The following is a 24,258-nucleotide window of genomic DNA, read 5'->3' on the forward strand; positions in this document are numbered from 1 at the left end:
AAGTACCTACATTTAATTTATGTACAGCATAAATTACAGCATTGCGCAGTTAAAGTAACGCAGCATCGTATCGCAAAAAAGGCCTGGTCAGGAAGGGGGGTAAATTTTCTGGAGAGTGAGTGGTTAAAGGAAGTTAAAAAAAATATATATACTCACTGACTGGATCACCAGATTAAAATAAAGGGGGGAAAAAGCATGAAAAAAAAAAACCTTTGCAGCCACCACATTGCAGATTGGTCAACTGCAATATATTGCCTTTTAGGTTTAAAAGAGAAGAACGGCCAAAACTCGTGCTCTTGTGCTCTCCTGTGACTCAGAATCAGCCGGCAATGGACTAAAGCTTGCTGTCAGCTTATGCCACATTGTGACTCCTGGCTCTGGAATGGTCCCTACGATATTGTCAGAATCCACCCAACTGCCTGACAGCTGACTCCGGCTTGCATTGCTTGGCTGAAAGCAGAAACCAGCTATATCTGCTCCCTTTCCAGCTCTGAGATGATCAGAATACTGCTTCTCCTTCTATTGTCCTGTGTTTTGGCCAAACCCATGGGTACACTGCGCTACACCCTTGGGCTGTCAAACCACACTGCATCAGTGTGAAAGGATTCTAAATGTCTGACCATGCTGCTTGGCAACGACAGGACAAAGTGCTGCATGCATTTGGTCCCCCAAAGGGTTAAACATTTAAAAAGTCTAGTGTGACTTTTTTTAAGCTAGGGCTACAACAACTCTTTTAATCTTTTCCTATTAAGAGGTTTAACTACTTGTCAGCAGTCACCTCATTTGCTTCTCACTGAAATCAATGTGCTAATGAGATCATTGTCAGCAAGTGTCTAAATCGCAGTAGCAAGAGATTACCTATGTAGTCCAAACCTCATCTCTATAATACAATTTCTGTGTTAACCTTTTTGCTTGGTGTTATGATATAGAATTTATCTAATGCAAGTAATCTTATCAATGTACATTAACGTTTGAAAATGCCAATTTCTGTGTATAGTTTGTAAATATGGATGGACAAAGGCACAGTCAAATTTCATCATTTCTTTGTTTTCTACACAGTTTCACTGCTTTTTGATTGTGTCTTGATGATCTTCTCAGATAGGTTTTGACGAATTGAGAGTAACGTGATTGTAAACCTTCATTTTTTATTTTTTTAAAGTAATAAACATGTTCTACTTGGATTTGACTCCAGTAAACGTAAAAGCTTTTAAATGAAATTCTACTAATGTATTGCCAGCTTTAGGGGAAACAAACAAAAACTATGTGCTCTTGTTTTGCTTTATAAAAGGTACTAGGTATTCTTTTGTGAGGGTTTAGTTCTACTTTATTTAAGGCCTCATACACACTAGGCCTTCAGCCCCAGTGCATGAGGCTTTAGCATTGATTTGCAGCTGGACATGGCTGGGTGGTGCATCTAGTGGCTTGTACATTTAGGGCAGTATGCCCCTATAAACTAATGCCTGGGTCACAAGAAGTCTGTGTTCCGGGTGATTGTCTCTAAAGCTAGGTTCACATATGTGCGTGTGGTGCGGCTGCGGATCTGCACGAAAATCCGTGCAGCCGCACCCCCTGCACAGAGGAATGCGGACCCGCGGGCGGGTGCCATTAGTTCTACTGGCACCGTACTGTTTGTTTGTTGGTACTGTTTGTTTCTTCCAATTAGTTTGTGTGTGTTTGCTGGTACATATATTGTTTGCTGCTTATTTGTCCTGTAGAACGGGTTTTATGGCTATGTTCTGTTGGCATGCTTGTTAATGTATTGTTTAGTCTAGCAGTGATGTGCACGTCTGTAAGGTATAGCTCTTACTTAGGTTGAAAGGCCTGGAGGTTTTAGCAATAGGTGGTGTCTGTGACACCTGTACCAAGACTATGAATGACTCCACGCCATCTGAACGAAACCTGATCTAGTAATTTTCTCTTTACAGAACCCAGACAAAGACTGGGATAAAGAAGCTGCTGCAAAACAGCTAGACTATCAACAACTTGAAGACGACAAAGTCTCTCAGAAATCGGCATCCAGTAAACTTTCCAAGTCCCCTCTGAAATCTGTGAAAAGACCCAAAAACATGCAGGCTAAAGTCATCCTCCTGGATGGCTCTGAATATACTTGCGAAGTAGAGGTAAGTTATATGTAGGTCATCATTTCTGCTGCATATTTTAGCTGGGCTAAAGTTGACTCTAGAAAGTAGAGTGCATATGTGCAGAAATTTGCTGTGCAGTGAAGCATCTCAGTGAAACATATGGTCCACTTCATCATGTACATAATGTTGATGCAATGTGCCAGTGTTTGAAAACATTTGTGATCAGTTTAAAAAAAAGATTCACCCTCTCTGTGCAGTGAATTGCCCTGCACTGCTCTGTATGCATGACAGTATGAGGTCTGTCACTGTGGAATTGGTCAAGAAAAAAACACAGGGTTTGCACATTTACTGAATGCAGGACTAAGGAGCATTTGTTTTGAGTGGAGAAAACTACTTTTGAAGCTTTCTCCAGATTTTAGTATTCCTAGATAGGGCTTCATAGTTTGGAGATTACATAGTGTCTACATAGGGACAGAATCTCCAACCCAGTGTCCGGGTTTTGTGGAGGACCAGCCTGGTATGTGCTTAGGTGCACAAGCCTTATAATGAAGGTTTGGGAATACCTCAGGGCTTCACCCAAGCTAGACAGGAGGGTATCTCGTCCAGGAGTCAGGAGGACTCCAAGCTCTTTCCTGGAGCTAGAAAGGAGCTGTGTGTGTTAGAGTGAGAGACCAATAAAGGCCTGAGAACTAAGGCCAGAGGAGCTGTGTGCGTAAGTGAAGTTGTCTGCATTGAAGAACCTGTGGTCTGGGTGACCAGTGTAAAGAGCAGAAGTACTGCGATTAAAGCTGAGTAAGAGCTTAAGGGATCATCTACATTCGCTTCACTTCAACACACATTTAAGTGCCTATCGCTTCAACATGCTTTTTTTATGTGTTTTTATGATACTTCAGTGATATTTTTTTGAAGCTTAATTAAAGTTTGGCAAATGCCTTGTGTGTATTGATATTCCATTTGTTTTAAAGGCACCCAGTAGAACCCCAGCTCACTGGTACCCTCATTCATCAGATCCCCAGCTCATTGGTACCCTCATTCAGCAGATCCCCAGCTCATTGGTACCCTTGTTTAGCAGATCACCTGTTCAGTAATACTCCCAGCTCTGCTGATGCCCCACTCAGTAGTAACCCCCAGCTCTGCTAGTCCCCTGTGCTGTAGTAACCTTCAGCTCTGCTAATCCCCCACTCAGTAGTAACCCCCAGCTCTGCTAGTCCCCTGTGCTGTAGTAACCTTCAGCTCTGCTAATTCCCCACTCATTAGTAGCCCCTAGCTCTGCTGATCCTTTGGTTTGCTTTTACTCCTCTCTCTTTCTGGTCCTACTAACCTCACGCCATATTGCCCCCACGCTGCATAGTTTCTGCTGCTCCAGTTCCCCAGCCCTACTGTGTGGGAAATCTTTTGTTTTATGAACTTTCCATTTTCTTTTAAATACATATAGGCTACCAGGCCCTTAAAACAATTCCGTCTGATGTGGATTTCACCAAAGGCATCTACCACTGTGTTAAACACCCCCCATGTCACAGTTTCCATACTTTTTTTTTTTTTTTTTGTCAGCACATACCGCCTGCACACCACCGCAGTGCAGTGGCGTGAACCGGGCACATAGGAGTCAAGACACACCACATTTAATATGAATGAGCCCTAAGAGAGGATTACTTTACTTTCTTATGTAACTATGGGACAGGAAATGAAAGGATATTGCCGCCATAGGACACAAATGTGGGAGAGGGCTTTAACTCTTCCCCACTGTATCCAAAACTAAAAAAAAACCTTTTTAGTTTAGATGAACTTTACGGGTGAAGCTGAATTCTAAAAGATTACTAGAAGGTACAGCTGAGTGCTTTAATACCATCATCTTTCCGTCTGCCAGCTCAGCCTACCCTTTGTCAGCAGTCAGCATGGTGCAAGTGTCGACACGCCCTTTTGCCTACTGCATTGCAACTGGCAGTACCAGATGGCTGTATATTACAGTGTGCGAGCTGTATGCTAGGCATTTTACTATACCATCTTCCTAAATTACTTACAATCCATGGGCTTTTTGCAGTAGCAGGATGACTCAGTACACAATTATAAGGTATGAGATGACAGCTGAATGGATTAAAGGAAAATTATCACCTTTATTACCAGTTAAGTAGAGCATGGTAGGAAAATTACTGTAACGTGCCTAGGATGGGACTTATAACTGATTCCAGTGTCATGTATATCTGTTTAAAGCAAACCTTTCTTGAGCAAGTTGGCCATGCGTGACCTCTTTTTAGGATAAGCTAATCATCTGTCAATTTTTAAAGGGTTCAAAAGTGAAAGACAGTAGTAATATTTGTATTTTATTGTTCCTATTTTCCTCCCTTCGTAATTAAAGCTGAAGTTTTTTTATTTTTGTGAGATATAGCACCATACATTTTATTGATATGTAATGGTGTATCCCTTTACATGTAGGCTACTACTTCTACCAAACATCTTCCCTTTTGTGCCTCTTCACAGCTGCCAGATACTGTTGAGAGCAGCTAGCATCCAGCCTTAAGTATTACCTGTGGCCATAGCTACAGAAAACAGTAGCGCTGCCCACCCCCTTCTGCTCATTGTGCCATTGAAGGAACTCTTTCTAATTTCCCACAATGCATCATGTTCTGAGAATGAGCAGGGGAGATCCTGTCATTCAACTGCTTCACAACCCATTCACAGAGCGTAATGCATGGGGATAAATGAGGAGCACCTAAGTTAGGGTTAACTGTACATTAAAATATAGAATGATTCTGGTTACAGGTTCACTTTGAGTGGCATAGGTGTGTAATTATCCTGCAGTTTAGTGTACCTTGTTAAAAAGGCCTGATAACTTCAAAACCAGTCTCATAAATATTAACATGATAATAGTTACAACTGTGACAAAATTTAGAAGACCCAGCATTATACTTCCAGAGGTCAACTCAGTGGCCTGTTACCTCCCTTAACCTACAGAACCACACCCTTTTTGCCCATTCATACCCACAGCATAGCCCTCCTCTGCAATGGCTTTGTTGCCACCCACTCTTACCCAAGCACCACCCACATTAGTCATGTCTCTGTTGCCTCCTTTACCCCCTGGACTACCCCCTTTTTGCCTCCCTCATTTGGCAATTTCTTCCCACAGCACAACCCTTCCCTGCAATGACTCTGTTGCCACCCATACCCACAGCTGGCTATTCTTACAGCCCCATTCCATGCTCCACAACCAACTCCTCATCCACAGGACCTCTGACAATGACTACCCTTACCCACAACAGTTCCCTCATTTGCCATGCTTCTATTATCTGGTAAGGTCCTCAGCACCCTAAACATACAGACTTGCATGTTGAACAGACACTGACACCCATCGTGAGCACTAAGCCTCAGGCTTTCAGTCAGATTTGAACTCATGACCCCATGTTTGTAGCGCCATCTTCTTACACACTGCGCCACCAGCTAACTTTGATATGTGCGCCACCCAAAAAACTGGATGAACTATTAAGGATGCTGGTCCTAGCACAGCGCAACCGAATCCTACGGTGGATGTGAACTCATAACCTGGCTTTTGTACAATCATCATTTTACAAGCTTTGTCACAAGCTGGGCTTGGCCTTGAAGATTCTCTGCTTCCATGAGACTTGTCCTGGGGAAGAATGCATACATTGTAAAATGAGAAAAACAGTCAGCCAGGACTTCCAACAGATCCCTCAGTGGACTGGCAAAGTTATTATATGTCCATGAGAGTGTACTCACTAGGTTGTGAGAAAAAAGGTGCTGATGGCAAATATGGCTATGGTCTATAAGACTGCTGTCGCTTATGGGAGGGGGATGTTAAAAGTAAAGTTGTTTAAATGGTGTGACTGATATTCAGGGTAAGGCTAGCAGTGGGTAGGTAAAAGTGTCCAAATAAAGCAAAGGCTGGTGATGAAACAAAGCCTCGCAAAATCTCTGTCAAATCAGGGTGGTATAGATGGCAAGACTGGTCTCAGAGCCTTGCCAGATGATGAGGGAGGTAAGGTTGGCCATAGAGCTATGCCAAATCTGTGTGGTACAGATGGCAAGACTGTCAGAGAACCTTGCCAAACGAGGGAGGTGTTGAGGGTATAGATCCATACCCACAGCACAACCCTCTTCTGCAGTTTCTCATACCTTTCGTACCCACAGCTGGCACAGCCCTCAACACTACACCTGCATCTGACCATTTTTGCCCACAGCATCAACCCCATTTGATCTGCAGGTACACCAGCCCAACCCCCCCCCCCCCCCCCCATGGCTCTGTTGCCTCCTTTAACCCACTGGACTATCCTCTTTTTGCCTGCCTTCATTTGGTCATTATTGCCCACAGCACAATCCTCCTCTGCAATATTTCTGATATGTAATTCAACCAAAAATCACAGTGCTATTAAGGATGCTGGTCATAGCACACACTAACAGCTGGTTTTTAACTTCCATGAGACCTGAGAAGCCTTATGAGCCACAAGCAGCTTAAGACATCTTTTAGGCAGTCATGCATACATTGCAAAATATGAGAAATAGCCAAAACTTCTAAGAATGCCGTGGTGGATGCAAACTCACAACCTGGCTTTTGCACTGTCATCATTTTACATGCTGTGCCACCAGCTGGGCTTGGCCTTGGAGGGTTCTCAGCTTCCATGAGATCTGACAGGGGCAAGAATGCATACATTTCAAAATGAGAAAAAAGGTCAGCCAAGACTTCCATGGAGCTCACAGTAGGATTTGAACTCACAACCTTGCATTTACAGAACCATTGCCTTACACACTGCATCACCAGCTGGGATTGGTCTTGAGAATTCTCAGCTTCCATTAGACCTGACCTGGGCATACACTGAACAATAGTAATACACAGTAAATGCAAACTCACAACCCGGCTTTTGCAGAGTCTTTACATACTGCACCACCAGCTGGCCTTAGCCTTGGCTATTCTCCGCTTCCGTGGGACCTGACATGGGAAAGAATGTATTCATTGCAAAATGAGAAAAAAGGTCAGCCAAGTGGTCAGCACAGTGGCTAAATGGTTGGCACTTCCGCCTCGCAGTACTACGGTGGTTGGTTCGAATCCCAACCATGGCACCACCTGGAGTTTGCATGTTCTCCCTGTGCCTGCGTGGGTTTCCTCCTGGATACTCCTGTTTCCTCCCACACTCCAAAGACATGCTGGTAGGTTAATTGGATCCTGTCTAAATTGGCCCTAGTATGTGTATGAATGTGAGTTAGGGACCTTAGATTGTACACCCCTTGAGGGTTAGGGACTGATGTGAATGTACAATATATATGTAAAGCGCTGCATAAATTGACGGCGCTATATAAGTACCTGTAGTAGTAATACCAAAGATTCCACTGTGGAATTGAACACACAACCTTGGGTTTGCAGAACTATCATCTTACACTCAGCACCACCAGATAAGTTTGGACTTGAGGATTCTTCGCTTCCATGAGACCTGACCTGGGGATACACTGAACAATAAGAGAATTGTAGATGACATCACAATCTCTGCATCAGCCAATTAGAGGAAGCCTTGTATTCAATAATAAAATGCAAAGCTTCCGGTGAATGGCTGAGCAGCACTCAGCCCAACTTAATTTTGTTCCAGTGTAAGAAGCCAATTCCCATCCCCCTATCGGAACACAGTCCTGTATACTGTACGTAGCTGAGCAGGTAATACAGCGTGCCCAGCAAGCGTACCTGTTAGTTCAGTAAGTTGTTTGTTTGGGTCAGCTTGGTCCATACGAGCTATATAAAGGGACATTAAATGTGCAGTTAGGCTAATGATGAAGTGAGAAGCAATGTGGAAATGGGGAGACTGAAACACAACCAAATCATATAAGGGGTATAGGATTAGCACTTGCTAAAATATGTTGCTGGTTTTGCTAGCCTATAATTAAGCTTTCATAAAGAAATGCCTTACTCCTATCTTCTAGTCCCCCTCTGCCTTCTTAAATCACTAGATGAAACATTCTGCCACTCCGCTTTCTTGTGATTTCCTGGGAAGGTTGACCACCCCAAATCTTGCAAGAATGAGCTTCTGTACAGTGCAGGAAAGCATGAGATAACAAAAAGAGTACAACCCCCCTTATTGTATCTCAAGTGGAAAAAAAAAAGTCTTGCCTTGAGTTTCACTTTAACTACTCATTTACTATATGTCGAGGGGACTGTGATAAGCAATTTTACTTACCTGATCCTCCACTCCTGCAGGCTACTCTGCATTGCTTCCGTGCTGTCTCTTCTCCCCTGCTTTTAGGCGATCTAAGGTCCAAGAAAACGAATGCAGGGTTCATAATCCTGCATTGGATGTAAGGAAAAGTGGGGAGCACCATTTGCCGGGGAGCAGAGGATCAGATGGGTGAAAGTGCTTTTCACTTTCCCCAGGCAGAAACAAAGAGTTAACCTTTGTAGTGCAGGCAGCCCCTCTGCAAGGGAATATTTTTCCTTTTTCAGTTTCTGGACTTCAGCTTTAAGATAACAAAAGAATTTGACACAGGACATACATGAACAGTTTTTATTCTTCTCCAACAGATAAAACTAAATGCTTTTAATTTTATATTTTTCAGTCCAAAAGGGAGCAAATAGGAGTGGCTTATTGTTAGGACTTCCTTTAATAGCAATATATAGCCGCTGCTCTGGTGTCTCTGACTTCAGTACTTTTTGAGTCACTGACCTGGAACAAGCATACAGATTAGTAAATCATATTGAAGTCCTAACTCCTAATCTAAATGCTAGTTCCAGGTCAGTGATTCTGAAAGTATTACGCCATTATATCAGTATGACAGGTGGGCTCGCATTGTGCAATTTTTCTTTTAACTGATGTTGGTTACTTTGTATTTTGTGGTGCCCCATCATGATACGTTGTCATTCATAAACATATTGTGCTGGAACGCACACATTCTGTTCGAGTTTACTGAATCAAATTGATGCTTATTAGCCATTCCAGCCATGATGAGTCATTGGAACATGACCTCATTCCTGAGGCTTCTGCTGTCTTCTCTGTGCTGCATGCCTCCTTCCCACAAATGTTTTGCAGCCGGGCTTAAACCTGGAATCCGCATGTGACAAAATATTACCAATTGCATTGTTTTTACAGAATTAAATGGTGCAATGTGTTCCATTAACAACCCCAGCTAGCGTTCTAACTGGGTAATTAAATTTGACATGTCTTTTGTTCTGATTCTTTTCATCATCTGCATGCAGGCAGTGACTTCACTTCGAATGAGCTGAACTATGCTAAGGGAAATAATCCCGCGTTCGTATCCAATGTCTCTCGTTGTGACCAGATAAGACTGCTATATTTAGCAATCATAATTGCTGTATTGTGTATGCAGAGCAATATCCCCGTCACCAAATGTTAGCGACATTATATAACAGCCATCGCCTGTATTGGGAACTACATTAATGCTTTTCTTTTCATGTTTGATCTCACTAGGAAAAAAAAAAAAGCCAGCAGTAATCTATAAATAAATAAACCGGGCCTGTTAAACCCTTTTAAGAAGATTGTTGACCTAGTGCTGCTTTTGGATGCAAATCAAATCACTGGTTGTTTCTGAAGTGCAGCACGGTCTAAATGGGATGGGGTTCTGCAGTGACCTGGTTTTAGCTGCGTGTGATGATTATCATCAGTGTTTGCTCACTCCCTAACAGGTGCTCTCAGAGTCACAGGTAATGCTGTGAAATGTTCTGTAAAATGAATGAAGCCACTTGTCAGGCTGCCGTCTCCTAGTAATGTCTTTCCCAACCGCGTTTCATCATTTTACACATTATTCATTCTTTGTCTTCAGCTTTCCTTTGGCTAACCAGCCCTACACCTGCAATACCTATAGTTACATGCAAAGATTATGCAAAAGTCTACATGAAGATGGCTTAACAAGGGGAAAACGAAATATAGAGCGTGCATTGGAAGGGGGGGGGGGGCTGTTTATCCATCCAGCTGATGAATTATAATTGCAGTTGAACGTAATACATTTGTACATTTTTAAGCAGAGTCCAGGCAGACATTAGACAAACCTTTAAAGCATATGTAAACCATCACCTTGTAAAACAACCCTTTCAGTTTAAAATAGAAATGAAAGAGAAAACATTTGTGCATACATATTAAAAAAAAATCTTTCTTCCTTTTTTTTTTTAATAATAAATGATTACATATCCCCCCTTTCCCATTCTGATAATTGGATTAGCTCCCAGCACTGCTAGAGAGCTGACCACACTCTGCTCCCCTTCCTAGTGTGGTCAGTTTTCAGTAGGAAAACAATTTGACTGACAGGTACACCAGGATTAGTGTTAGGAAGATATTCTACTTTAACCAAATGCCTTAAAGTGTTATTAAACCCAGGACCCTGCATTCAGTCTGTCTGGTCTCCCACAGTAAACAGAACATGGAAATGCAATTCCTTTAGTAACTATAAATACCTTTTCTCATCAGCAGTTGGAGCAGTCTTGTGGCTCATATCAGTATCCAACAGAGCAGGGTTTAAAGCTTGTGGGAGGAGTTTTCATTATTCCCTAGGAGGATGCAGGACCCCCGACCTCTGTCTGAACAGTGCTGAATGGCCCGTGTTGATCACATGCAAGAAAAAAAAAACCTCTCTAGCAATACACACCAAATTGAGCATGTGCAGAGTCCAATTGTATGTTCTATCAATAGATATTTAGGGGACAGTGGAAGAAGGGGAGGATCAGTGAAGAAAGGATAAAACAGCCTTTTTTACACAATGTAAAGAATTAACCCCTTTGGTTCCACAGTGAGTATAACAAGCATGCTTTACTGCATATACAGACTGATTTTACTGTTGTGGGTTTATTATCACTTTGTTTTCCTTGGTAGGCTTATGAATGTCTCTGAGATCCGACTAAAATAAGGCTATGGTTGAATTGACTGCCTTGCTGTGATATCTTGAATCGCTGACCCAGAACAAGTATGCAAATCAAGTGTTTGGACTTTCCTCTGACTTTTCTGATATGCATTCTTGGTAGTGGCTTAAAAAAATATAAACAATTAAAAAAATAAATAACCAGACAACTAGTATTCTCAAAAACATGGTCTGCAATCGCAGCCCTTGGGCTTCTTCTGGAAAATATTTACTTTATGATGGAGCCATTATATTAAAAGCAGGTTTTATATCCCTGAAAACCACTTTAGATGTTTACTGATGCCAAAACCTGGTGTAATACTATTCAAACTGCCACTTCTGTGTAGAAAGTCAATCTTCCCTATCAGTCCCTCAGTGTAATAGTAGCCTCACTGGACAATTAGAAGGCTTTCGAGGAGGCAGTTTGAAACTAAACTTCCTGTAATGAGGTAAAATGATAAATGCTGTTATCTATATATTGATGATAATCACGTGCATAAAAAAGGATTTTTCACTAGTGTCACACCTTCTATGTTTTGCAGTTATGGTAGAATCTGGCTGTGACAATGTTTGGTTTGGGAGTACAAATTTGAATTTTTCCCAAGGTTCTTTTTTTCGGCTTGGTGCAAGGATAGTTGAAAAAAATGGAGGTGTTTTCTGTTGCATGTGATCAGTTTCCAGCTTTCATTTTCCAGTGTTGGATATAAAGTAAAAAACAAATATTTCTTTGCTGTGAACGGTAGTTCTCTTTTTCAAGTAGCTCAAGTAGCTTTTGGAGCATCAGGTCTCCAGCTACCAACGCCTGAGCACTCATATGTGAATAGGGTAATCTAAAATACATGTGAATTTGGTAATTGAGTGTTTTTTATTTTCCTTCATGCTGTCAAACACTTAGGTGTGGGCAGGGCCTTATTATTATTATTATTATAATACAGGATTTATATAGCGACAACAGTTTGTGCAGCACTTTACAAAATGAAGGTAGACATTACAATTACAATACAATACAAGAGGAAACAGAGCTCGTTAAAACGTACAATCTAGGAGATACTTCAAAGACCAGGCTCAGCCTTTCAATTAGTAATTAACTTTAAGCCCAGTCTTCCTTGACTCTTGACACATTAGACCTTATTAGAATATTAGAGATAAAGACTGTCTAAAAATAATGATAATAAGTTTCAAACTTTCATTATCCAAAAGTAATTTTCCATTGGAGGTTTGAATCTAAGTAACTGGTATGAGGCAACACATTTTTTCCCAAAGTTGTTTGAATTCCATTAGGTTTAGTTTTTGGAGGCCATGTTAAAAGGTAATAGCAGGTTACGTTGAAGTAAGTCCACACAGCTGGAAGTGCGCAGAGTTGTTATATCAAACAGTGTGGTTAAAATGAAAGTCTGGACGTGCCTTGCTGTAACCCCAGGGTGAGCTGTGTGCCTGTGTGATATCTTACTGTATGAAATACTGCATGCTGCTTAGATGTTTCAGTGTATTTTGCAGTTTAAAAGATGGATCTCTCAAAGTGAATTTTCTGCTAGACTTTCTGTGATGTAGTGACCTAGTTAAGAGTTTCTGTGGCATTATCTGGGGAATCAAGTTAAAAGAGCGGATATACTTAGTTGACAGTTATGTCATGTAGGATTTCCATGCTAAAAAAAAAAAAGAAGCAAAATGATGACTTCTATTTTCATTTAAGACAGTGAATACATGTAAATGACTTCCTTACATATTGTTAAGATATCAGTTGAATTTTAAACCTGTAAACCCCAATTTCAGGGCACAATTAGTAAGGACCATCCCCCCTGAACTTTAATTTTACAACTCATTGTATAGGGGTCCAGATCTAGGGAATAAAACATTTTATCTGTCCTCTACTTGTTTGTGTATAACTGTTCATGTATTTAGTCATTACAGGCAGAGACTTAAAGTAGAATTCCAGGATAACCCTAGCTACTGTCCCCTTCCATCTTCAAACACATATGCTAGCTAATTTTGTAAGAAAGTAGCATGCCCTTACTTATTTTCATCCCACTCCAGTTCAGTCATGTGATCCGGCTCCCCGGAGAAGAGGGAGTGCCAACAGATGGGCCATTGAAGCCTATAGGTGATGTTATTGTAACAGGCTTTACTAGCTGTTGTTGGAGCGCTCTCTCTTCTCCCCTGCAGCTGGTCACAGGCTGGCACGGGGATCACATGACCGGACTAGAGCAGGCTGAAAATAGGTAAGTATATACATCTTTCTATGTATATAGGTGTTAGAAGGGGGGAGGGAGCATATTTGGGAATAGTTGGGATTATCGCAGAATTCTACTTTAAGTACTTTTTAAGTAAACAAAGAAGGATACTGGGATATAGAAGCTGCCATTCTGGGTAGTTTTTAAAGATGCAGGCTTATCAGCTGTCACTCTAAGGGCCCTTACCACAGGCGTTCAGTCTGAATCTGTCAATTTTTCAGACAGATCCAGATTGAACCACAATGTAGGTCTATGAGTGGTCAGATGTAAACCTAGATATTGAAGTTGAAGGTAATGAAAACCAACTCAAAGTTGGTGTACAGACAGGCCAGATTTATCTGGGAGGGGAAGGTGTTGTGTTAACTTCATTGTTTTGGTTTTCATTGGCTGATAGGATGCAAGGCACCAGCATCCTAGCAATCAATGACTCCGGCAGACTGACAGAGGGCGGAGCAGGTTACCTCTGAGAAGCTACTTCCCTGTCAGGTTCACCTACGTTGTGACTGACAGTTGATGACAGTGGGCAGATTCCATTCACTATTCAGTCCAAAAGCCACTATGGAATCCATCCACTGCCTTCTGCTGTCAATCACAAGACAGACAGACCTGATGGGGAACTAGTCTCAGACTTCCCCATCAGATTCCACCCACCTTACAACAAAACTTCTCAAACGCTGTGCCATCCTATGCGACATGCACAGAGGCAGGGGAGGGAGGTGACCAATGCTGAGCCTGTCATTTTACAGGCTCAGCATTACTGAGCTGCTCTGTGGACACTCTGGCCTCATTGCTGGCCGCCTCCTACTACATATTCCATGTCCCTGTACCAAATAAGTACACTGCATCTGTAGAGAAGTTATATTGTATCTGTCACACTCCTTCCAAGCTTGCCCACAGTTTATATATGGTTCTGTAGTGAATTGGGGGATGGTGCCACTATGCAATCCTAAGAAGATCAGGATCTTCAATAGCATACCTTGGTGTACTGATAATTTAGCATAGTTACCAACTGCTGCCAACTGTCACGCATTGTCCGGGACAGTCATGATGTCCGCCACGCCTCAATCTCGGCAAGTGTTCTAGAAATCTAAGATCAGGGCGGGGGTCCTAGCCAGTATCCTGGAAATCTGAGGTCGGTGGGGGCAGCAGCAGTTAGGGGTTCCTAAGTCTGCAAGTGCTTAGAGTAGTTAAACGATTAACAACTTTCCTTGCCATATTTGCTCATCGAGAAGGGGGGGCTGCGGCACAATGGGGACTATTTTCGGGAGTGGCGGAGTAATCTGTAGCACCAGTGTTTCTTAATAAACTAAACTCCTGGCCACTTTTGTATCAATCCGCCGGAGAGTTTAGTTTACTAATAAGAAACAGTGTTGGTACAAATTACTCCACCACTCCCGAAAATGGAGAAATACTCCCCAGTCTGCCACGGCCCCCCCCCTTCCTGTTGAGCAAATAAGGCAAGGAAAGTTTTTATTCTTTTAGCTACCTAGGCTCTTTCAGAATTAGAAACCCCTATCTGCTGCTGCTCCCGCCCTGATATCAGACACTGGCAACACGTGTGGGGCTGCAGTGGACCCGACTGGAGGTGTGTATTGCTGCAGTTTTTGCTCTCTCTATTCATGTAAAGCAGTGGTCTCCAAACTGAGGCATGAGGGCCAGATACGGCCCTGTGCTTGCTTTTATCTGGACCTTCATCCACTGAAACCAACAATGGGGTATAATCCCCACCCCCCACTGACCACAATGAAGGGGAAAATTGATCCTAATGACACCAACAATTGGGCCCAATGACACCAGTGATAGGGCACAATTCCTCCAACTGACACCAGAGATGGGGCATTGTGTTTTCCCACTGACGTTGAGACCTTTTTTACTCCCATTGGCTACAGTCTATCTCCTCTAAAGTCTGAAGGACAGTAAGTTGGCCCCTTGTTTAGAAAGTTTGGAGACCCCTGACATAAAGTAGAAGGCTGGCATTTTGGGATCTCGCAGGATCCCTTTTTCAAGGCAGAAGTACATTAATCTGTTACAAGCACCTACATTTGTGGTGTGGAGGTGCAATGAAGCTCTAAAGCTCATCTATGACTATCTTTATGAATTCCAAAAAGTTTGTCTCCCTTCTCAGCATGTGTTGATTTTAACCAGGGTGAAAAGCTGAACTCCTTTAATGCAATGGCAGCTCTCCGTCTGAAAGGAACACTGTGCATAAAGTCAAATCCATGAGGGTGTTGAGCAGAAATACCAACTTGAGCTCCCCCTCAGATTACCTAGGTCTTTGACTCTGTCTACCTGAGTATGCATCTAACATGAAAAGGGTTCTCTTATTAAACATCTCCGACTCCAACATGGCTGCTACAGCACATGATTATTTGGACTGCTGAACCTTACAGCCCTAGTAAAGAAGATTTTCTTTTTCTTCATCATCTTTTTCTAATGAATGCTCACCATAAAGCTTTGGCTTGGAGTTCTGTTGTAATCCTGTTGCTCTGATTTAATTATATGGTGTGATATCTCTTGCAGAAAGCAATGCTTCATTCGCTTTTGCACAGCTGTTTGAAAGCCCCTAGTGAAATCACATTTTGTTGATTTTTCTCTTCAGTTTGTGTTAAAAGAGTAATGCATAAAAAAAATAGAGCATCACACGATTTCAGTGTTTTCTCAAAAGGACACAAAGCATCAGTACAGTAGAGCAAATTTAGAAGGTAAGTGAAATGGATAGAAAACCAGAACCCTCAAATGAAGTCACTGGTGGTTTCCTTGTCTTATTGAACTGGATATCGGCCACATTGAAGTGTATGCAGACTATAACATTTAACTAATGAAATATACTATTAAAAGCATTTTTTTTAAAATAGAAAGATAATTAATATTTATGATCTAGAAGTGTTCTGCAAAGGACAGTTTGAAAAATCTCTGAAGCAAGAATGTGGCTATTAACTACTTGCCAACCGCGCTATAGCCGAATGACAGCTACGGCGTGGTTGTCCGGTTCTGGGAGGGCGTCATATGATGTCCTCCCAGAATGTGGGCACCTGGTGATCTCTGTGATCGCTGTGTCCATAGGACACAGCTGATCACGTGATGTTGTAAAAGGCTTTTTACCACGTGATCAGTTGTGTCCAATGACACAGCAGATCACCGGTAAATGCAGTTGCCGGTTATCAGCTGCAATTTCCTCACGCTGTCACAGCATGAGGAAAGTACTGCCGATAACTGGCAGTTGTCAGAGGATGCATCGGCACCAGTCATCAGGGCACTGATGATCAGTGCCCAGCAGTGTCACCCACCAGTGCCACCCACATGTGCCCATCAGTGCCGCCTATCAGTGCAGCATCATCAGTGCTGCCTCATCAATGCACATCAGTGAAGGAGAAAAATTACCTGTTTGCAAAATTGTATAATAGAAACAAAGAAAAACTTGGTTTTTTTTTTTTGCTTTTTTTTTTGTTTATAGCGCAAAAAATAAAACTCCCAGTAGTGATTAAATACCACCAAAAGAAAGCTCTATTTGTGTGAAGAAAAAATGATAAAAATGTCATATGTGTACAGTGTTGCATGACCGCACAATTGTCATTCAAAGTGCAACAGCGCTGAAAGCTGAAAATTGGCCTCGGCAAGAAGGGGGGGGGGGGGGGGGGTATAAGTAGGCAAGTGGTTAAAAAAAATGCTTGTAAATGATTTCTGACAAAAAAAAGAGTAGCAGATTGTTAAAAATGTATGCCAGCTGCAGAGATTGTATATCAAGGATGACATCTTTTACTAGGAATATCATATATATATATGTAATTTGAAAAAACGTACAAACTGTGCCACACAACTGCATATAGCTGGGATAAAGATACTCAATTACTCATCCAAAAATATTATTCTTCGATCCCTTTTCATTTCAAAGACTAATCCATTGGACAGGTTAAAACCTTTCTCAGAAGGGAAAAAATAGTATGTACACCTTGAGAGTACTTGTAAATTGCAGTGATAATTACTACAATTATAATGTTCATTTGATGCTGATGGCCTTGCATGAAGGACACAACAGTTCAATAACAATAGGAGTCTTGGGTTATTTTTGCTAGCATTAAAATCCCCACAGGAAGACTTTCTAGAATCATTGTCTCTTCTGTAAAAGTCAGCAGATATTCATGAACTGCATTACTGAAAACAGTTAAATGGTGCCTTCTACAAAATTACCAGCAGGATTGGAAAGCTGGCAAACTACAAACTATTCCTTGAAGTGACATGAAGCAATACCTTTATTCTACAAAAATAATCTATACACGTCCACTCTTAATGGCTGTGTAATCTATTTTTTATAGAATCATTTCTAATTGTGTTTTTCTTCCTCCTCGTAATGCTTCTGAACTTCTCCTTTTCTATATCACTTCAGTTTGTTTGGAACAAGCGATCCACATAGGTTGTGGTTGTTTGCACTGCTCTATGCACGCCTCAAATCCCATAGTCCATCTTGGCAGCAAGCAAGCGAGGATAGCTATGTTCCCACATAGAGTAGGACCATGGAGAATGTACATAGCTACCCTCTAACTGAAAGCAACAAAAAAAAAGGAGTTTGGAGCAGACTGAGAGCAATAGAAGTTACTTTTTTGAGTCAAGAATACATTCCTAAATAGAAAAAAAAAAAAAAGTTTAGTGTCACTTTATATTACATATTCTTACTTATTTTTTTCTAAAATCAATATCTCAGGTTTAGCTAATGGGTTGCTGATAAGCTTTGGTGACTTTAAAAAGATGGAATAACATGTTCTTGGTGTACTGCCAGCTTGGTAACCAAATACTGGTTAGAGACATGTCAGTATAGTTAGAAAGATCTCAAAGGGCCAGCCTATAAAAATATATATGATATTTCTGTTTTTGATATAGCTTAATGAAGCAAACGGACCAGAAAGGTTCTTTTATCATATTGGACCACAATGAGATCTCCACTGCTCTGTTCCTGACCACTTTGAAGCGTTGGTCATTCCTGCTTGCATTGAAATGTTCCATTTCCTCCTGCTGCATTCTCTGTAATTAAAATTCCCAACAGAGTGGGTCTTCCTTTTGGTGACTGCATGAGATTTGCAAGGCTGGTGAACGCAAAGATTTCAACACCAGAATTCCTTGGAGACAAAACAAACTAGGTGGTATAGGTCTTGTTTACACTACAATGCAGGAGAAAACACATACTAGACATGTATGCTGATATGTATTTTTAACATCACTGCATGAATATTTTTGTGTACAGTAGTGCAATTTTTTTTCATTCTTTGCTCTGGTGCATTATGGTAACACATAGATTAATTCATGCTACAATCATTCTGAATAGCAACCCACAGCAATATGGCAATGCACCTTCAACAAACCTGCATTGCAAGACACAGTAGTGGATTTGCTGCACTGAAAAAAATGCTCCATGCTGTTTGTCTTACCCACAAAAGGAACCTAAAGATATTTGAACCCATCTTACACTGCATCATAAGCATCACAACATTCTGTGTACAAAATTTAAAATTAATTTTTTTCCAGTGTTGCATTGGTATCAAAAGAAACATTTTAAAATAATGCTATTTGGCCTGTCTTTGCAAAGGGAGTATGCTGATTTATACATCTCAATGCAAGCGTGCTGATTTACACATCTCACTGCAAGTGATCAGAATGCGCCCTTAATTAAAATGAAATAATTAAACTTATAGCTAGGTTTAAGGCATAGGAACCTAAAAGTGTCTGCACATACCTGCAATGGCTTTTGTTGATCTATCAATGTCCCAGTAGCAATTCTGATCAGGTAAAGTTCCAACACTTTCTGATATTGATTGATTTGCCTGACCCCTTTCACACTTATTGGCCAGTGGGAAGCCCATCATAGTGATTAATGGCAAAGCAAGCAGGTTTCAAAACTATATGGAAGTATCAGAACTTGACCTAATCAGAACAAGCCAGCATTTGGGTAAAAACTACTGTAGCAAATATTATTATTATTATTATTATACAGGATTTATATAACGCCAACAGTTTGCTCAGCGCTTTACAATATAACAGGAGACCATACAGCAACAATACAGCTCAATACAAGAGGGTTAGGAGCAGGGGCGGACTGACAACTCATGGGGCCCCCGGGCAATAGGGGATCATGGGGCCCCTGCGTCCTTGCCCAAACTCAAAAAAGCCTATGAAAAAGGTACCAGGGGCATCTCATGGGGCCTCCTACTGACCCTGGGCCCTTGGGCAGTGCCCGAGTTTCCAAATGATCAGTCCGCCCCTGGTTAGGAGGGCCCTACTCTTTGGAGCAATGAACTGCCTTCTTTTTTTTTTTTTTTAAATTGACAGATTAACTTGAACTCTCCACTATAACACCAAGTCAAATTTAGGCGAACTGACACTCTGATCCACAGGACAAAGTTTCTCCTAGAGAAGCAATGTTTTCTTGGATTGGGAAAAAGGTCTGCAAATGTTTTTGTTTTTTTTTTCTTGGTGAAATGGCAGTTACACTGATTCATAATACAAATCACTGTGTTCTGGTTAGGAGTACTCCTTCACCATTTTTCTGTAATTACAGACTGATGTAAATGTACATACATTTTCAGCGCTATAGAACTACCTGTAATAGAAAAAAAAACATTAAATAAATTCTCAACATACCAGTTGCTACTGATTTCTGTTGTTTAGTTATGGTTTGTTAGCCCGTATTGTAAGAAGTGGTCAAATTTGTTTCAACGCTTTTGTAAATGAGTGCATAATCCGTACTGATTACAGCTGAACATTGAGGACGATTGGTTTACCGCGGTTTTCTAGAAACGTATCAGTAGCAATCCAATTATACTGGTTAATAGTTGAATGGAAATAAACATCCATTGTCTGCTTCTGCAGTATAAGGTTAAACGTTTAATTAAGATCCATATTTGTGGTTTTAAGGTTGAGGCTCCTCCACACAGATTGAATACCTTTGGTTGGCTGCAAGTTGGCATATTCGTGAATCTCAAACACACACATTTGTGTCTGTGGCGAAGGCAGTTTTTCTTGATCACGTGACAAAACTGCCCTGGCATGCATGCTGATGTCTGGTGAAGCTCTGACTCAGAGAGCGCAATTGGGATTGTAGAGATCGGACTGCGTCAGCCATGTGCGTGCGTTCATAGTATTGAAGGGTAGAAAATATTACTGTACAATATATTGGTGTATATTTCAGTTTTATAAATATTTTCCTTAGTATGAGCTATAGCAGTAATCTGAAAATAATCTCTCTAGGCAGCTGTTGTTACCTGATTCAGTAGACCTCCTAGTTTGCCCACCTGCAGCTACTACTTGAGGGTTAAATTGCACCGGAAACATCTCCTTGATTGCCTTCGATTGCAGAATTGTGCTTTTTGTTTGTTCAGTCCTGAGAGGTGTGTACGAAACACATAGTTCCCTTAAGTGAAGGAAAATTGCCTACATATATTTTCCTCTCAGAAATAACAGGGCAAATTTGTAGCCTTCCATCAACCGCTATAGCAGTTTGCTTTTTTGAGCACCGTTCCTTCCTGCAAAAGCCCTGATATACAATTTCAAATAAATGCTATGTGTTTTGAAGAGTTTTCTTGCACATTTTGTCAGTTAAATATATAATGTCTGAAGGCAAACTAGGTATATAAGGATGTGTGTGCATCAATACATATTTATTTGTACATACATGAACGTGTGTGCGAGCATGTGGAATGTCGGCCATGCTATCAAAAGTAATAGAACAGTCAGCAATATGTTCCTACGTGTGTGCAGTATACAGAAACTGGTAAAGATTAATTCATCTTCTTGAAACCTTTTATCACAAAAAGGCTTTTTTTATTTAAGAAGCAAACTGAACTCTTTAGGCTGTGCTCAAAAGAAAAAAAGTGGCAAGCTGATGGCAGAGAGTATTCCCTGTGGTCTCAGATACTGATCTTTCTCTGTAACTGGCTTACCACTCCTTGTCCATGTCTTTGTATGGAGGCAGCCATTGTGGTGGTGGCAGGGCTTTGCTTTCTCATGTCAAAGCCTCCAGCAAAGAGAAGAGTGAGCAGCACAAGGGCAACGTCAACAAATCTTATTCAAAATCTCCTGAGACTAGCAGTCAGAGGCAGCAGTGTCTTAGATCTCACTCTGCATATATACAGCTATGAGTCTGTAGTCATAGCAATGCCTAGGCATCTCAACATACTAGGAAATGCACTACTGTTTTCTGGAGCAAGTTAACACAAAAGGTACATTTTTCAGGGTACTCCTGAAGTATCCTAAGTATCCAATTTTGGAGTCCAGTTCTATGATGATCAAATAACATTTCTTAAAAAAAAACCAAAATAACTAAATAAAAATGTGCACCTAAAGGTAAATTTCTTAGAATAGAATGGACGCATCATCTTTGTGATGTCTGTGTGTACAGTGTGCTTGCTAGCCTCCAATCTGTAGCAGTGGGGACAAATAGAGTGGCAAAAGGATGACGTGTTGAGAGGTGTTGCTGCCATCCATTTCAGAATTATCAGATTTTTTTCTTAAAAGTGATACTTACCTGGATCTTCCTCTTCTTCTCCGCTCCCCAACCCCCCTCCCCCCTGCTGAGTGCCCCCAGAGCAAGCAGCTATAAGGCACACAGAGCAGAGCTCGGCCACCGCTCCCTCCTCACTGGCTGTGATTAACAGCAGTAGGAGCCAGTGGCACCCACTGTGTGTCTCAGCCAATGAGAAGGAAGAGACCTGGGAAAGCTGCTGCTCACATGCACGGTTCTGGATACAGATGGTAAAAAAATCTTCAACCTTTTGTGAATAAACAAAGGATTCTCCAGTTATATAATACATTTGCGGGAGATATTATTTTCTAACTGCCTGTAAATTACCCTTTTAAATAGGATACCAGAATGCTTTAGGCAAATTGAGGACTACTACCTCCATGATCTGACAGCAATCTGTACTGTCATTGCTAGTCATTGGTGTGATCACAGTACCCTCAATTGATGGAATGAATATGTGAATTAGACACCATTCGTCAGATGGAACGAATGCTGTCCCAATATTTGACATCCTGAGTTTTCCCAGGGTCCTGTGGTGAGGCACAGTAACATCACCTATACCTATATAGGAAGTTGCCAAATGGGGTGCAAGCTGTGTATGTTTTCATTTTTCATTTTTTTTATTTTTAATTTGGGGGATTGCAACATAAGTAGAAATCATTTTAATTTCTGTTTCAGGTATAGCATGTTAAGTAACATTTTCTTTTTCTTTGCAGAAGCGTTCGAAAGGTCAAGTTCTCTTTGATAAAGTGTGTGAACATTTAAACCTGCTGGAAAAAGATTACTTCGGTTTAGTATACAGAGACTCTGAAAATCAAAAGGTAACCTTTTTACAGATTCAAGGGAATCCATTAAGGTTTTCATTATCAAGTGTGAAACAAATGGTAAAATAAAGTTCTCCTAAAAATGCTGGTTTTAATACTGACCCTCTGTCATTATTTTTTTGTAGCTTATCAGTCCTTAGTTGAGGTGGCTGCACTAGTTTCCTTTTTTAAGCTTTTTTTTCCCCTTTTTTGCATTCTGTCCTGGCATGACAACACTCACTCGTAGTGCATCTGTGGAGAAGCACCTCCTCCTCTTATTTCTATTACATGGGAAGATGTTTTTTAGTCCACTGAAGATAGCTGGAGAAGTTGAAGCCATCATTTAAAAAAGTAGATGTATTTCTGTACCGTGCTGCCCACTTAACCAGAACCCTAAATATTTGGTGATCACTGGTATAGGGCAGTAGTTATGGTCTTACTCCCCATTAGCAGAGTTCATGTGATTGAAACAAAGGCTTTTTGGTTGTTTGGCAGCATTGCAGGTGCAGCATTTTTCCCAGGAAAGATAATTTAAGCCCTTATTACTCATTGCTTCACGTTAACATCTCAGTCTGCATCACCTGAAGAGGGTCAGCAATGGCAGCATTTATAGTTCACTAATAATGGGCCTACTTTAATAGACAAGGGGACAGGAAGGGCAAGTAAATTACAGAATTTCCCAGAATGACTTGTATACAGTGAAAAAAATACAAGGCTTTCAGTGAATGGATCAGCGGAGAGCACGTGACTTGCCCACTGCACTGTACACTAGCTGTAAGTGTCGACTGGTAGCTCATGGCTGACAGTAATATATATGGCATGAATAAAAATAGCACTTGTCCACCATCCAGACCTAGTTTTAAAACATTAGAGATTAACTTATCTGGATCAAGCAAAATTAATTACTTTTTATTTTTTTTGGAGTCCAACTTTTAGCAAAGTGTAGGTGTAGCAGTAGCCTGGAAGTTGGAATGGAAACACCACCTACCCTCCCTCTGAATAAATCCTTCTAGACCCTGTACCTTTTTCCCTACTTAACAAAATGACAGGGTAAATGCATCTGTAAGCTAACCCAGGGTGAAAGGAATTTGGAATGATAATATAACCAATAAAACAGCCATGTAAGAAGTATAATAGTTACACAATTTATATTGTGTATTCCGGCTATTTCCTGTTATACTGAATACACTAATTACACTTTTTATGTGAGTATATTATTAGGTATAATTATCAGGTGCAATTACTCTTGCATATTAGATATCATTAGGATCATTATGGAAACTAGTCTGCTAGTCTTTTCACCATTATTGTTGAAAGTTCACATAACTTTTAAATATAGTGGATCACATTGTGATGGCAGTTATTATTAAAGGGGTCTGTAACTCATGTATAGTGAGTAGATATTTCGAGTTTTTACTGTAATATTGACCAGAAAGTCATTTTTACACTCTCATATGTTGATGCCTCATGTTTTGATCATTGTATTTTATACACATTTCTAGTTGCTTTCTGTTTTTATTAGGTAGTACAATCAACAACTCTGTTAAAATACTGTAAGATTGGATAAGTAATCATAGTCTACACTTTCTACCCATTGAAGCAGACTGTCAGACGTTCACTGAAAGAGTGAAATTGCAATGTGCAATCTTTTTGCAGCACTGCTGAGCAGGAAGTCAAGCCTGAATAAGCAAGCAATAAGTGTATGTGTGCGGGAACCCACACAAATATATACACACATACACTGTATATAGATCTGTTGATTGATTTGGTGTACTACCGTCATATGCTACACTGTA

General features: G+C 40.9%; 1 protein-coding gene across 22 annotated transcripts in view; it reads left to right on the forward strand.

Annotated features, from left to right (window-relative positions):
- Positions 1 to 24,258, forward strand: part of EPB41L3 (erythrocyte membrane protein band 4.1 like 3) — a 240,023-nt gene that overhangs the window by 93,128 nt on the left and 122,637 nt on the right. For all 22 annotated transcript variants that reach the window (XM_089677963.1, XM_089677977.1, XM_089678074.1 and 19 more), the window contains exons 3-4: positions 1,926 to 2,120; positions 22,376 to 22,480. In XM_089677963.1, coding sequence (XP_089534089.1) covers positions 1,926 to 2,120; positions 22,376 to 22,480 — 300 coding nt within the window. The remainder of the gene's footprint in view (positions 1 to 1,925; positions 2,121 to 22,375; positions 22,481 to 24,258) is intronic.

Source organism: Staurois parvus, unplaced genomic scaffold, assembly GCF_062004578.1.
Source record: "Staurois parvus isolate SC_StPar_1 unplaced genomic scaffold, SC_StPar_1.0 ptg000015l, whole genome shotgun sequence".
NCBI lineage: Eukaryota > Metazoa > Chordata > Amphibia > Anura > Ranidae > Staurois > Staurois parvus.